This window comes from Ostrea edulis, chromosome 4 (assembly GCF_947568905.1).
Source record: "Ostrea edulis chromosome 4, xbOstEdul1.1, whole genome shotgun sequence".
Classification (NCBI taxonomy): Eukaryota; Metazoa; Mollusca; class Bivalvia; order Ostreida; family Ostreidae; genus Ostrea; species Ostrea edulis.
The window spans coordinates 91167791-91184817 of record NC_079167.1 but is presented as its reverse complement, the minus strand read 5'-3'; the positions used below and the strand labels follow the sequence as shown (position 1 = coordinate 91184817).

The 17027-nt window shown below is 36.7% G+C and overlaps 1 protein-coding gene across 1 annotated transcript; it reads left to right on the top strand.

Annotated features, from left to right (window-relative positions):
* Nucleotides 1-2662: 2662 nt before the first annotated feature.
* On the top strand, nucleotides 2663-4589 carry LOC130053880 (uncharacterized). The gene is made up of 3 exons (XM_056161527.1): nucleotides 2663-2700; nucleotides 3386-3860; nucleotides 3918-4589. The coding sequence occupies exons 1-3, from the start codon at nucleotides 2663-2665 to the stop codon at nucleotides 4587-4589; spliced, it is 1185 nt and encodes a 394-aa protein (XP_056017502.1).
* Nucleotides 4590-17027: the final 12438 nt, after the last annotated feature.

Below are 17027 nucleotides of genomic sequence, written 5' to 3'. Positions count from 1 at the left end.
GGTGCAAATCAAATGTGGATTCTAAAAAAAAATTGAAGAACTTTAGTAAAGTTGAAATCACAAAACTTTTCGCAAATCAACAACATCGACACGTATGACTTTTCAACAGTTTACACGACCATTCCTCACGATAAATTAAAGACTAGACTTTTTGACATCATATCATCATCCTTCTTCAACAAAAACGGAAATATTCATATCTAGTAATCAGTCATCCAAAACATTACTTTGTTAAACAAAGTTGAAATAAAAAAGAATATGCTAGAGTTCCTCATTGATAATATATTCGTGGTTTTTAGTGATCCAACAGTCTGTTGGAATTCCCATGGACACGAACTGTGCTCCTTTGTTAGCTTACCTGTTTCTATATTCTTATGAAGCAGAGTTTATTCAAAAGCCTCTACCTGTGTCCTTCAACTCGACATTTAGATATGTTGACGACGTTTCATCTTATAACAAAAATCGTTTTTTATTAATTTGTCGATTCTATATCAACTTCCCATTTTTATATAGCAATATTCCACTATCCCCTGCATATGGTGTTTATATATCTCAACTGATTCGATATGCAAGAGCTTGGTCAGTTTTTTAAATCGAGACAAACTACTGACAAACAAGTTGATGGTACAGAAGTTTCAACAGTGTCGATGGAAGTCAGCATTTCGCAAATTCTTTGGGCGTTGCAACGATCTAGTTCGTCAATACAACATATCATTGGGTCAAATGCTGTCTGATGTGTTTCATACCGATTGTTAGGCCGTTCTTGGCACACGGATGTTGACAACGGATACCTCCGTTTACCTGATCAGGATATAGGGCTCATGGCGGGTGTGACCGGTCGACAGGGGATGTTTACTCCTGATCCCACCTCTAGTGTGTTGAGGTCTGTGTTTTCCCAATTATCTATTTTGTATTGCTTGTGGGAGTTATGAGATTGATCTCTGTTCGTTTTCTTCACCTTTCATCCCTATGAACTCGAAATGAAAGACACTGGTGAGTCCTCCACATCTGCTTAAAGCTTCATACTTAGATATTTTATTGAAAATGGATATTACCGGCAAACTAACAACTCAACTTTTATACGACAAACGGAATGATTTAAGCTCCCTATACTTATCTAGCAATATTCCATTATCGCATGCATACGGCGTTTATGTTTCTCAACTGATTCGATGTGCAAGAGCTTGCTCTGCGTATATTCAGATTTTAAATCGAGGCAGGCTACTGATAAACAAGTTGATGCTACAGGGGTTCAACAGTTTTGTTTAAAGTAAGCATTTCGGCGGATGTGACCAGTCAACAGAGGATGCTTACACGTCCTAAGCACTTAAATCCTACCTCTGGTATATCCAGGGGTCCGTGTTTTCCCAATTCTCTATTTTGAATTCCTTATAGGAGTTATGAAATTGATCACTGTTTATTATCTTCACCTTACTCTTAATAATTATTCATTATGAGACTGATCGCTGTTCGCTACCTTCGCTTTTTCATCCATTTTAATTTACGTGTTTTATTGGTCAATTTCCCCATAGTTTGGGACTTTAATGAAATTTTTGTCTATGGATTTTTTACACGATTGAATCGGTAGCAAATTGATTTTCCTTATAGCGTCCGTATGGTCGCTCTCTCAGTCCGTCTCTCAGTCTGCTGTCATAATCTCATCTTATTCTAGGTAATAGTGACAACTATCTGTCACAGTACGTTTCTTCCACTAAACAAATACACCCCAAATAAAATAAATGCATCAATAGAAATATATCCCCCAAAATATTTAGGTTCACGTGCAGACGGGTTATACATGCGTTGATTCTACTGGAGTTCCCACAACAACACCCCTACTAATCCCAGCTCTATATCCACATTAACTATATCTCCCACTACAACACCACTACTAATCCCAGCTCTGTATCCACATTAACGTTATATCCCACTACAACACCCCTACTAATCCCAGCTCTGTATCCACATTAACTATATCTCCCACTACAACACTCCTACTAATCCCAGCTCTATATCCACATTAACTATGTCTCCCACTACAACACCACTACTAATCCCTACTCTATATCCACATTAACTATGTCTCCCACTACAACACCACTACTAATCCCTACTCTATATCCACATTAACTATGTCTCCCACTACAACACCACTACTAATCCCAGCTCTATATCCACATTAACTATGTCTCCCACTACAACACCACTACTAATCCCAGCTCTATATCCACATTAACTATGTCTCCCACTACAACACCACTACTAATCCCAGCTCTATATCCACATTAACTATGTCTCCCACTACAACACCACTACTAATCCCAGCTCTATATCCACATTAACTATGTCTCCCACTACAACACCACTACTAATCCCAGCTCTATATCCACATTAACTATGTCTCCCACTACAACACCACTACTAATCCCAGCTCTATATCCACATTAACTATGTCTCCCACTACAACACCACTACTAATCCCAGCTCTATATCCACATTAACTATGTCTCCCACTACAACACCACTACTAATCCCAGCTCTGTATCCATATTAACTATGTCTCCCACTACAACACCACTACTAATCCCAGCTCTGTATCCATATTAACTATATCTCCCACTACAACACCACTACTAATCCCAGCTCTGTATCCACATTAACTATGTCTCCCACTACAACACCACTACTAATCCCAGCTCTGTATCCACATTAACTATGTCTCCCACTACAACACCACTACTAATCCCAGCTCTGTATCCATATTAACTATATCTCCCACTACAACACCACTACTAATCCCAGCTATGCATCTACTGGATCCTTTTCTGAGGAAGCATTCGAAGGGATAAGTTCTACCAACTGTCATACATGTATTTACTGTAATCCATCATCCAGTCCCACGAGAACTGTCATATTTACTGTAACCCTTCATCCAGTACCAAGAGAAGTGTCATATTTACTGTAACCCATCATCCAGTCCCACGAGAACTGTCATATTTAATGTAACCCTTCATCCAGTACCAAGAGAAGTGTCATATTTACTGTAACCCATCATCCAGTCCCACGAGAACTGTCATATTTACTGTAACCCATCATCCAGTCCCACGAGAACTGTCATATTTACTGTAACCCATCATCCAGTCCCACGAGAACTGTCATATTTACTGTAACCCATCATCCAGTCCCACGAGAACTCATATTTACCGGAACCCATCATCCAGTCCCACGAGAACTGTCATATTTACTGTAACCCTTCATCCAGTACCAAGAGAAGTGTCATATTTACTGTAACCCATCATCCAGTCCCACGAGAACTGTCATATTTACTGTAACCCATCATCCAGTCCCACGAGAACTGTCATATTTACTGTAACCCATCATCCAGTCCCACGAGAACTGTCATATTTACCGGAACCCATCATCCAGCCCCACGAGAACTGTCATATTTACCGGAACCCATCATCCAGCCCCACGAGAACTGTCATTTTACCGGAACCCATCATCCAGCTCCACGAGAACTGTCATATTTACCGGAACCCATCATCCAGTACCAAGAGAAGTGTCATATTTACTGTAACCCATCATCCAGTCCCACGAGAACTGTCATATTTACTGTAACCCATCATCCAGTCCCACGAGAACTGTCATATTTACCGGAACCCATCATCCAGCCCCACGAGAACTGTCATATTTACCGGAACCCATCATCCAGCCCCACGAGAACTGTCATATTTACCGGAACCCATCATCCAGCTCCACGAGAACTGTCATATTTACCGGAACCCATCATCCAGTACCAAGAGAAGTGTCATATTTACTGTAACCCATCATCCAGTCCCACGAGAACTGTCATATTTACTGTAACCCATCATCCAGTCCCACGAGAACTGTCATATTTACTGTAACCCATCATCCAGTCCCACGAGAACTGTCATATTTACTGTAACCCATCATCCAGTCCCACGAGAACTGTCATATTTACCGGAACCCATCATCCAGCCCCACGAGAACTGTCATATTTACCGGAACCCATCATCCAGCCCCACGAGAACTGTCATTTTACCGGAACCCATCATCCAGCTCCACGAGAACTGTCATATTTACCGGAACCCATCATCCAGCCCCACGAGAACTGTCATTTTACCGGAACCCATCATCCAGCTCCACGAGAACTGTCATATTTACCGGAACCCATCATCCAGTACCAAGAGAAGTGTCATATTTACTGTAACCCATCATCCAGTCCCACGAGAACTGTCATATTTACTGTAACCCATCATCCAGTCCCACGAGAACTGTCATATTTACCGGAACCTATCATCCAGCCCCACGAGAACTGTCATATTTACTGTAACCCATCATCCAGTCCCACGAGAACCGTCATATTTACTGTAACCCTTCATCCAGCCCCACGAGAACTGTCATATTTACCGGAACCCATCATCCAGCCCCACGAGAACTGTCATATTTACCAGAACCCATCATCCAGCCCCACGGGAACTGTTATATCTACCGGAAGCCATCATCCAGCCCCACGGGAACTGTCATATTTACCAGAACCAATCATACAGCCCCACGTTTCTCAATAGCGGTAACAAGTTTCCCAACGACACGGACATCTTAGTTTAGCATTGCAGTCTCACGTATACGTTAATGGAATGATTTGCGCACAATCATTTGTATGAATGCAATGTGCATGATGCAGTAAAGCACAATTAAATGATATTGGGAATTTAAAAAAAAAATAGGAAGAATTTATAGATTTCAGTCATTTACTTTCAAACCCGACCCGGCCGGTTGATGATAAAAATAAATAAATCGACACTGTCTAATGGTATCATTGTCGCAAGCCCAAGAAATCTACAGTTAGAATAGGCAACATTCAGTTATAGACTGATGTATTTCTTACAAGTTGTCTCAATTATGTATCTGTTTATCACCCCCTCCCCAAAAATATTTCGGTTTTTCATCTGCAGAGTGTCCTTGGGGGCTAGTAGATTTGGTGGTACGAGTAGAAAAAAAAATTACGATGACCGTTTTACGATGATGATGTATAAAAACCCAAGTGCCTCCTGGGGTTCACTTAATCAGACACTATAGCTTATGTGTGTTTCTTAACACTTATCAAAATCCCAAAACTTTTCAGACAGGCTGTTAGTTGAAATACTATGATCAGAGTAACAGGGGCTGTCTTGTAAGAGTCTCCCGTTCACAAATATTTAAGTTCTAATGGACCCCACCCATCCTGTTTTTGTCATGCCCGCTGGTCGTACTAGTATGTCGAAGGGTAACGATCTGGTAGGATAAAAGTACGCATCTTCTTATAGGAAACAGTTTATCTCGGGAAGAACAAACACATTAAACCTAAAACACGCGTGTCCAACCAATCTCGATGTACAGGGACTGGGTGGGTCCCAATCCGATTTTCGCAGGCAGACTTGGTGTCTACAAAAAAATCCTGACAAAGAAGTTGTAGAATGTTTGTCAAGAAGGTTTACTAGTACCTCAGGTTTAAGGTCAACAAGTAGCTACCATCTTTTCCAAATTTACAGTCAGATCGGGGAAACGAAGATGATGTGATAAGGAAAATATGAAAGGGATTTTCGTTAGAGAGAGTAGTTGGATCTGTCATTAGATGTCATGATATTAATCTCCAGTGTGAATTTTCGGCTCATCCAATGGATCATCATTTACCATCCCCGACTAACGCTGGCATCTACAGTGGACTCTTATATTGATCTGAGGTACTGTAATGCAAGTTATTCTTCTTTGGATGATACAGTGAGAATGTTAAGTTCATTTGGTAAAGGGACTTTTATTAGGGATAGATTTAAAGTACATACTTTAGTTGCTACCTACATCATGCAGAGTTTTAACATCAAGTGGCTGGGGTTTCTATCTCGTGAACAAGTGTCTCGCAATAAGGCATTCGGTATACTACAATTTATTTGAGAAGTTTCCCTCTGCATTGGAGTGGATTTGAAGCAACAGCCAGGGGAGGATTCAATTGTTCATTATTAGGATTACTTTCTTTTTGCTGGTAAAGCAGCATGGATACTTGTGTTAACCTCGTTTTAAGAATTTGCAATGTGTGCAGGATGATTAACATACCTTAAGCAGATGATAAAACAGTTTGGCCTTCAATAATACTTATTATTTTGGTTTGTATACTGTATTGAGTAGACTTTCAGATGAGAATTTGCATGATTTAGAAATTTTACATCAACAATTCAAATTTCATGTTATCGCTGCGCTTCTCTTTTAGCTCACCTTAGCAAACGACTCGAGTGGGTTTTTATGATCGAAATTTGTCCTGCGTCTGTCTTCGTCATTGTCTTTCACTTTTCCCATTTTCATATTCTTCTCTCGAACCACTGGGCCAATTTTAATCAAACTTGGTATAAATCATCCTTGGGTAAAAGGAAATCAAATTGTTCAAATGAAGGACCAAGTCCCCTTCAAAGGAAGCGTGGTTAACATTGATGGCGGCGCAGACGTGGACGTTAAGAGCCGGATCAACAAAGCAAGGGTAGTGTTCAACACCCTGCGACCCATCTGGAACTCCAGAGCCCTATCCCAGCACAGCAAGGTCCGCATCTTTAACACCAATGTCAAAGCAGTCCTCCTCTACGGATCCGAGACATGGCGAGTAACCAACACCATCACCAACAAGATACAGACATTCGTCAACAAGTGCTTGCGCCACACCCTCAACACCAGGTGGCCGGAGAAGATCTCGAACGTAGAACTATGGAAAAGAACCAGCCAAAATCCAATCGGTCAGGACATCAAGAAAAGAAAATGGGGCTGGATAGGACATACGTTAAGTTCTGGTCATCCCAAGATGGCGGTGGCAAAAACAGGCATGTTCATTTCTCCATGTTTACGCGAAAATTACTAAATATAAACAGACTCGTTTTGAAGTGCACGTTTTTGTTTTTTTTTATAAATCTTGCGTAGTAACAAAATTATTGAGGGTTGAAATGTCTTCGTGATGTTCGTACATGTAAGTTTTCTTGATGATGTTCTTTATTTTTAGCAACACTACGTCTTTTCTAGATGAGTACATATACTTCTGTCATACATTAAATACACATACAGTGGACGCAGTGAAAAGAAATGTCGCAATTTTGCCCCGGTTATACTCATCTTACAGGAGTACGTGGTCAATTTGCTTATATATGACTAATTCATTTGATTCAGCTTAGTTGTTGACATCTATCTATTTAAGAACTAAATTTCATTTTTGAAAATGCATGAGGGTATGAACAGCGACGCTTCACGCCAGCATATATATTCCATGAAGCGCGTTAACTTATTATGCATGAAGCATTGCACTTCACACCCTCATGTAATTTCAAAATTCTGATATTTACGTTCTACTTTATCTCTCTTGGAATTCCCAGGCGTTGAAATAGACATATTGCATTTATCAAGTAATTCCTTATTCGTACGTACATTGTTTACCACCGCAGCGTGTTCAGGAGGGAAATGGTAAGTATTACAATTTGTGAATATATCCAAGGCAAAAACATTAGAAATGTAAATGTTTTCAGGAGTCAAGAAACCGTTTTAGGAAATATCACGTTCTGTTTTCTGATACTGTGCGACTTCAACATCCTGCTTTAGTATAATAAAAGAGAGAAATGTTAAGATACCTAATATCTTCTTTATTCATGATATAATGTACTTAGAACCGAAATTTTAAAAGATTAAGAGTTATTTTCCCACAAAACTGGAACTTTGGGATTAATTTAGAAGATACGTTAGGACTGTTCGTCATATTCTGTAATTAATAGAAATAAACATTAGCTGGAAGCTTTACTTTGTTGGAATTGAAACACAATGTTTATAGATTTAAGAAAGTTATTGAATTTCCATGTATTTAGGAAATGTCTAATGTGGTCAACAATCAATGCATTTAGTGAAGGAAAGCTGGTGCATTTGTTGATTTGCTGTTAGATTATGTCCGAGAAGTCTTGTAGGAATTTGGATTTAGATTTGTCTGCAATTTTATAGAAAAAAAATCTTTAGAAATAGCTAGGACTTCATTAGAAAATTGAGCGTTTCAGCGTTAGCTATAAAATTTTTGTTAACTGGATTTAGTAAGATTGTTATCACACTTTCTAACCTAGAGATCGTAGAGTGACAAACCACTCCTGATTGAGATTGAAATTAGAATTTATTGTTGTAAGTTTTTAAAATTAAATCTGTTGAGTTTCAGACATTCCCATAAAAACTGCAGGAAATTGAGTTAACCGTAAGAAGAATAATTGAATGCGGAGAGATTTCGGTGACTTCCTTGGAATCTTGGAAATAGTGAGCATAACTGCAGACTAGATAACTAATGTAGGAATGAATGTACAAAAGAGTAAATCATTGAGTATATAAGAGAGTGGGATGCTGACAAGGGCATAGTCCAGCAGGCACTAAACGTTGGATCAACGTTTATCTTCGACGTTGATTTTACATTTGATTTTGAAATTTTGACTATTGTCTATGTACTTTATACAATGTGTGAATGAGTCTTGGAACAATTACCTATAATCAGTGTTGTAATGATTTTGAATCCGGGTAGTAACCGATTGAGACTGGGTCAAATTAGAACACGAAGAACGGTTTCTGTTTCTACTGGAAGCAGAAATAGAAACCGGTCTTTATGTTCTAATTTGACCCAATTTCAAAGGACTGTTGCTATGGTAGTTACAAGTGATACGTCACACACTCAAGTGTTTTGGCACCGCCAATTGCATTTTCACACCAAGATGACCAGTCGTGGTGGCCTAGTGGTTTGACCACTCGTTTCCCAACCGGGAGGTAGCGGATTCAATCCCCATCTCGGTGGCTGCGCCGGTTCTAAAACGTTACCATAAGAAGCGATTATTCTCTTGCAAGCACTCGAAATTACAATTGACCCTTTCCACAAAAATCCACACGATTATAATTTTCAAAACGCTAAAACTCTTATATATCTTCTCTCACATATTTCTAAATGAGCAAAGTTAAGTGTATACATTGGTGATGAAACTCAATTCATACTCGGGGGCACAGTTCTACTCAGTTGAGCATAAGACAGAGACAAAAATACCTTAGTAGTAAAATGTTTTTGTAAAAATGACCAATGACTCTTTCGAATATGACTTTACGGACATAGATCTAGTGCCACGGTGGATGTTAACACTGTAAATAATCCACACTGCCAAGGCCTTGAGCACCATATGTCGCTTCACCTACAGCTGGGTGCCTTCCTATTTGAGTGAAAAGTTTTCCACTAGAATGGAGCATAAAACAACAGAAAGTCGGTAAAGCAATGCAGGCAATCAGAAAAGTATCTATCTAAATACAGGCAATGTAGGCAATCAGGAAAGGATCTATCTAAATACAGATTTATTGAAATACATTATGTATAATATGTTTCCTAGAGTGTCTACAAGGATGTTCTATTACGTCCGCTATTGACCTTGACCTATTGATACCAAAATCAAAAAGAAAGCTACACTGTATATGTGAAATATCAGATGAAATGCAGCCTCTAGAGTGTGTGCTGACTTTTTCTATTCCCCTAATGACCTTCGATTGATTAGAAAGTTACACGTGAAGTATCAAATGAATCGAGCAAAATTGCGGCCTCTAGAGTGTCCACAAGCTTTTTCTATTAAGCCCCTTAGTAACCTTGATCACTGAACACCAAAATGAATAGGATTCTTCCTCTCTTGATAGCAAAGGAAAAAAATCATTAAATCAGTGGCGTTCGTTGGTCTAGAGGTGTCCCTTTATGCGAAATACCTTTACGAGGCAACAATCAGAAAAGAAAACAATCTTTTTAGCTTTGCTACAAAAATACTTTATGCTTTCTCGGAGCATTTGAGCCCGAAAGTTTTGTCCAAGCTAACTCAAGAGAGATGTCAACTGCTCAGTCTTCTATTATATTTCTAGGTACGCCCTAATCCCGACAAAGTTAGAAAATTAGCTCGGTAGCGCACACCAAGGAATGCCACAGAGGTTCGTCATTTAGCAGGAATGGCTAGTTATACTACCACAGATTTATCATCGGTTTCTCAGCACTAGTCAATCCACTGACCACATTGCTGAGAAAGGACACTTGTATTGAATGGATAGAATCCTTCCAGGAAGCTTGGAGACTCTGATAACTGAACCAGTAGCAATGGTTTATACGCAAGGTGCGGATGGATGCATTCTTTACAGTGATTTAACCGCATGGTGATTCAATATATACTTCCTCAGGAAATACTTGCAGTTAAGCATTTCGTCAATTTTATAGATAATATCTGCTTGATATGATGTACGTATCATGAATAGTTATTATAACTATTTAGCCTTAAATAATTCAAAGAAGAATTTCCAGAAGTTTGGAAATCTTATCTATCTTTGACTTTGAAATACAACTTCTTCCAGGAAAAAAACTTAGTAGACACAATATTTAGACATATGCATACGACTGTTCTAGAGATCAACGGATATCCAAGTCCAGTATGTATATGTGGGTCATGTACGAAGTTCAATCGGCAAGTAATACAAACCTCAATGAGTAAAGTACTCCCAAATGTCCGATAAAGAGACGGCATGCTTCGGATGGTTTGAAAAATTATGGGACTTTCTATTGTTTCAATGGTAACTCTTGCTGAAATGGTTAAGATAGACAAACTGCAAATCAAGAAAGCAAATACTAGTAACCATCTAATCCTATATATGAGATCATATCAAGGGGTCCGTGTTTGCCCAACTCTCTATTTTGTATTGCTTATAGGAATTATGACTTAGATCACTGTTCGTTATCTTCAAATTTCATCAATGTAAGGGAAAGACATGTCTGAAAGTCAATACGATCGTCTATATAACCTATCAATGGGTCAAATGCTGTCTGATGTGTTTCATTCCAATCGTTAGGCCGTTCTTGGCACACTGATTTTGACTACGGATAACTCCATTTACGTGGTCAGGATATAGGGCTCACGACGGGTATGACCGGTCGACAGGGGATGCTTACTCCTCCTAGGCACCTGATCCCACTTCTGGTGTGTCCAGTGGTCCGTGTTTGTCCAACTCTCTATTTTGTATTGCTTATAGGAGTTATGAGATTGATCACTGTTCGCTATCTTCACCTTTTCATGTACATACATGGAGTAGTTTACAACACCTTGACCCACCTTTTATCAATACATTGGTTAACCGTCTTAAATTATGTGCTTTATTTCATGGTTTGGCTTCATCTCCCAGAGTTAAATTATTACATAATTTGTAAAACAGTTTTGCTTTCATTCGGAAACGAGGGATTTCTTTTATTCCACAGACAATTCGTTGATTGAGGCAGATTTTTTGACTTGTTGAATTTTCGAAAAGGTTCTATGTCATTTAAGAAATACTTATTTTTGTTTATTACCTAGGGTGTATAATAGATTCTTTAGAATTCAAAGTTTATCTATCAGAAGAAAAACATGTTTTTAAGGAATGTGACAAAGATTCAATAACAAAGATAACATTTTTACCTTTCTGAGTATGTTAAACAGGAAATGATTTGGAGAAAAGATGATTTAAAAAAAATATATGGATGAGGAAACATAAAACTGAGTTTTATTTGGAGACAGACACTTCAAATTCTGGTTAGTGGAGGTTGGTTAACTCACTTTTGCATACTACTGACTGTTTGCTTATTTTGTGTGTCAATTTTTTTTACCGAGTCAAAAATGATGAACTGTTTAGCGTAATCATAATTTAGCGCTTCTTATCAGTATGGTAATGGATAAATAGACATTTTCATATTTTTACGCAACTTTTAATTAGCGCTCTTGTTTCTTGACAAAGCCGCTAAAATTTGAATCCCTTTAAAATGGGTACACGTACAGTAATCTTTTGGAACTTAAAGCAGTAAAATTCTTCAGGTTTGTGTAACGATCAGGAAAGTATTCATATTTGTGTTAGGTCCAATAACACATATATAGTTCCACGGGCATTTAGCCTATTTTCCAATCCTTTTAGCATTACATGAAGTTTGACGTCCCTTCAAGAATATTTCACACTCATATTGAGATCTCACCAGCTGTAGATAATTTTACTTGTACATTGAAGAAAAGGTGTTTGATGTTATTTTGTAGATTAACAATGTTGATCTTTTGTTTCTTTGCTAAACACGGTCTATGAATGATTATATATCGTGGCTTCCTGGTCCCTATGCATTGAGTTTAGATACGTTTACAGTAATTTGGACAGATTTTAAACCATATGATCTCTTATTTCCTTTTTTGACTGATTGGTAGGGTACATAAGGCATTGTAAGACGACAGTTGAGCAAAGCTATTCTCGTTGGTCAAATATGGGGGAATTTTATCTCGGTATACTCCCATGAATGTTAACTACAAATCCTATCCAGGTCCCTGTAATTTCAAACTTTATACGCCTTGTTCACAACAACCAGTTCCATCTATTGAAAAAAGAAACTTGTTCGTATGCGCTTCTGGCTCAAATGAACAGGCTATAATGAAAGCTCTATAGGTTCATCTGAATTCTTGTAGATTTAAGAAATAAACATGAATGAATTAGGATATAAACTGCGAGTCCTCACGCCGGCATATTTCATGAAACACGTTAGCGCTATTTCTATTTAAAGCGCTTCATGAAGTCGGGTGTTGTAAAGCATCGCAATTCATACCCCAATGGGTTTTTTCAAAATTGAAATTTGTTCCTTTACATTCTACCTGCAGTTCTATCGGAATTTCCAGCTGTTGAAATAATCGTTCTATATTCATCAAGATTCATACGCGCACTGTTTACAACTGCAGCGCGTTCATGAGGAAATGTCCATCATTACAATTTGTAAAGATGTTAAAAGGCGACAACACTGAAATTCCTAAATATGAATTCCCAAGTTTTATCCATTTCTACATGACTTTCGATGGCAAGTTTATTCCCCTGTATTTACAAACAAACAAACTGAAACAGTGATATACAGCAATCATAAACCATTATTTAAAAAAAGGATCAGTGTACCAAGTCCATAAAGGTTACTGTTATTACTAAACCATTCAGTTTGCACTTACACATGTACGATTGAATTTAAGTTCGGATTATTAAACTTTCGTTGGGATTAAATCATAAAGTAACCAAACACGGGGCCGCTTAAATCAACACTTCATAGATCCACGTTTTAAAGAACTTTAGTTTTAGTTTACATGGTAAAATTTAAAAAACCGATTAAGATTCTCTCTTAGGATGTAAAAAACGAAATTTCGTTTAATTTGGCTCTATGACAAAGTTGGACTACATATAGACAGGTATTCTTTCTCTATATAACTCATATAGAAATCATCTATGGACAAATACTTCTAAATGCACGTTAAAATGTACAAATGATATTTCAACGGTGGGGTTAACTCATGAAATTGGATATATTTTTTAAAGTTATACCATATTTCAATTAATATCGAGACTATAATAATGAATACAAAGAATACATGTACATCACGGAATTAGACAGCAGACTCAAATCATGTATGTAAACTGCTTCATTCATGTGAATAGGGGCAATGTTGATGAATAATTCTAGATAAATAATCTTACGTTTCAAAGCCCTTTTAAAACATTTCTTACACATAGTTATGCACAACTATCGAGCAAGGTGCATTTATACATTTAGATACAGCAAGTTGTATGTTTTGAATATGAAATCTTGATGAAGATGTATGTTTTGAATATGAAATCTTCATGAAGATGTTGTATGTTTTGAATATGAAATCTTGATGAAGATGTTGTATGTTTTGAATATGAAATCTTCATTAAGATGTATGTTTTGAATATGAAATTTTGATGAAGATGTTGTATGTTTTGAATATGAAATCTTGATGAAGATGTTGTATGTTTTGAATATGAAATCTTCATTAAGATGTATGTTTTGAATATGAAATTTTGATGAAGATGTTGTATGTTTTGAATATGAAATCTTGATGAAGATGTTGTATGTTTTGAATATGAAATCTTCATTAAGATGTATGTTTTGAATGTGAATTTTTCATGAAGATGTTGTATGTGTATGTTTTGAATGTGAAATCTTCATGAAGATGTTGTATGTTTTGAATATGAAATCTTGATGAAGATGTTGTATGTTTTGAATATGAAATCTTCATTAAGATGTATGTTTTGAATATGAAATTTTGATGAAGATGTTGTATGTTTTGAATATGAAATCTTGATGAAGATGTTGTATGTTTTGAATATGAAATCTTCATTAAGATGTATGTTTTGAATATGAAATCTTGATGAAGATGTTGTATGTTTTGAATGTGAAATCTTCATGAAGATGTTGTATGTTTTGAATATGAAATCTTGATGAAGATGTTTGTTTTGAATGCGAAATCTTCATGAAGATGTTGTATGTTTTGAATATGAAATCTTCATTAAGATGTATGTTTTGAATGTGAATTTTTCATGAAGATGTTGTATGTGTATGTTTTGAATGTGAAATCTTGATGAAGATGTTGTATGTTTTGAATATGAAATCTTGATGAAGATGTTGTATGTTTTGAATGTGAAATCTTCATGAAGATGTTGTATGCTTTGAATGTGAAATCTTCATGAAGATGTTGTATGTTTTGAATATGAAATATTGATGAAGATGTTTGTTTTGAATGCGAAATCTTCATGAAGATGTTGTATGTTTTGAATATGAAATCTTCATGAAGATATTCTCACAGTTTGACATGGTGGATCCTCTAATAAAAATGATTAAACAAATATTCAATTGAATTAATAGCTTTATTTCGTAACTGCTAAATTAATGTCACAAATATGTCGTTTCAATCGCGGTCATACAATTTACATTGAATTTCTTTTGATCAATATTATCATCCAACACAAATGTGAAAAATAGCAGGTGGTGATACGCGTTTCAAACTGGCTAATTACTAGTAATTAGAATGACCATCCCACACTTTTGTAGAGCAAAATTATTGATAATTAATATTCAAGATGATGGTTATCTTCTCAACCGTGGAATGCTTTTCCTATTAACGAATTATGTTTTACACGTGCATGTATATTTAGTTAAATTTTTGATATTTTATCTGAAACCAGAACATGCTTATCTTGAAAATATGGTGATCCTTAAAGCATTAACTAGTGTTCACGAGTTACAGATTCTTAATATGTCAACATTTACCACTGAATTCATAGGCGTCTGAATGTCTCGTCAACAGTTTGAACCCTCCTTGTCTAGGTGTCTCATATATATCGTTATTAGCTTGAAACTTCTTTGTCTAGGTGTCTCATATATATCGTTATTAGCTTGAAACCTCTTTGTCTAGGTGTCTCATATATCTCGTTATTAGCTTGAAACCTCTTTGTCTAGGCGTCTCATATATCTCGTTATTAGCTTGAAACCTCTTTGTCTAGGCGTCTCATATATCTCGTTATTAGCTTGAAACCTCTCTACTTTGAGTCTTCTTTTTAATGTGTCTATAAAATATCGTTATCAGTTTTGCCCTTCTTTGTCTCAGCGTCTCAAACACCGATCCCTGGATATACCAGAGGTGTGATCAGTTGCCTAGGAAGTGTAAACATTCCCTGTCGACCGGTCACACCCGCCGAGAGCCCTATATTTTGATCAGGTAAATGGAGTAATCCTTCTCTTTTTCTAGGCGTCTCATAGATCTCGTAAATATATTGCTTGGACCCTAATACGCAACTTCCGAGATATCAGCTCTTTTGTGATGGAGGTACGTTCAGTGTTCTGTTGAACGCTTGAGTGGGTACAAGATGTATACATATACTATAGACTCACTATGTAAATACGGATAAAGTAATGAAAGTGTAAATTTTGTTTATATCAGCCGTTGGTATACATTAAACTGACCATATCAAGAACAATATTTGTTTGAATTATGTCATCAAATTAAATATCAAATTATTTTTTATTTCCTCCTCTGCACGAGTGACATTTTAATCAAAGAAAAATGGTGATTACCGATTTTTGTTTGAGCTATTTTATTATCAAATACTAAAAAACTTATTAGTATTGTGTGTCCCTGCAGTTTGGGTGGTTGCATAATGTCTGATAATCGGCCTTAAGGCAATATATGAAGGCAGCGATAAGCAATTGTACCCACCTCGTGTGGACGATAGTATGTTTGCGTCTCACTGTGCGTAAGAGTTCCACAAAGGGAAAGAACTATTGGGCAACTCGGAAATTGCGTATTGTCTAGGCATCGTACAGATCTCATCAATAGCCTCTAATGTAGTGCCAATTCTTTTAAATCAGAGAATTGCGTGTTTTTATGAAATAAGACACTGTTTCGATTACCTATAATCAGACACTAGAGAAATTGGGATATTCTATAATGACATTAAAGCTATTCAAGTTTCGTTCATAATCGATACAATGATAAGGACGTAAATTATCTGGACATTGTTAAGCTTAGTTTTATTATTGAAGCCATTCACTTAATGAACTCGTGTAGATCATAAATGTAAGCTTTGTTAAACGTTGATAATTTAAAAAAAAATATGCCCATAACACTTTATACACATGTATTCAAAAGCACTATGATTAAGCGTAAACACACATGGATGATATAAATTGAGTTCGTTGTCCTTGCTACGCAGGTAATTCCATTCCACATCGCAACATTAGAGCGTATCATTTCTACTCGCGCCATTCATCTGCTCTGAAAGACGGACGATTCGTGAACTATATATTCACTGTTTTGATTCTTTTATATTTTGTATCTGATGATGAACTCAATTCATTTGGACATACTTTGTGATGAACATAAAAACAAAACATCATTGCAAATGAGACTTCTTTCACAGTAAATTGCTATTATACACACTGAAATGTGCTTATCAAAAATATATCCTTGGAGTACTAAATAAGTTGTTACGGTAATCAAATTGATGCTAATCAATAACTAATCCTTCATTCTGGGGGAAACATCGACTTTATATAGAGAAATGATGGAAGCCATGAATCCCTTCGACAAACCTAAAATGAAAATTGTAATCTGGAAATGAGCACACAT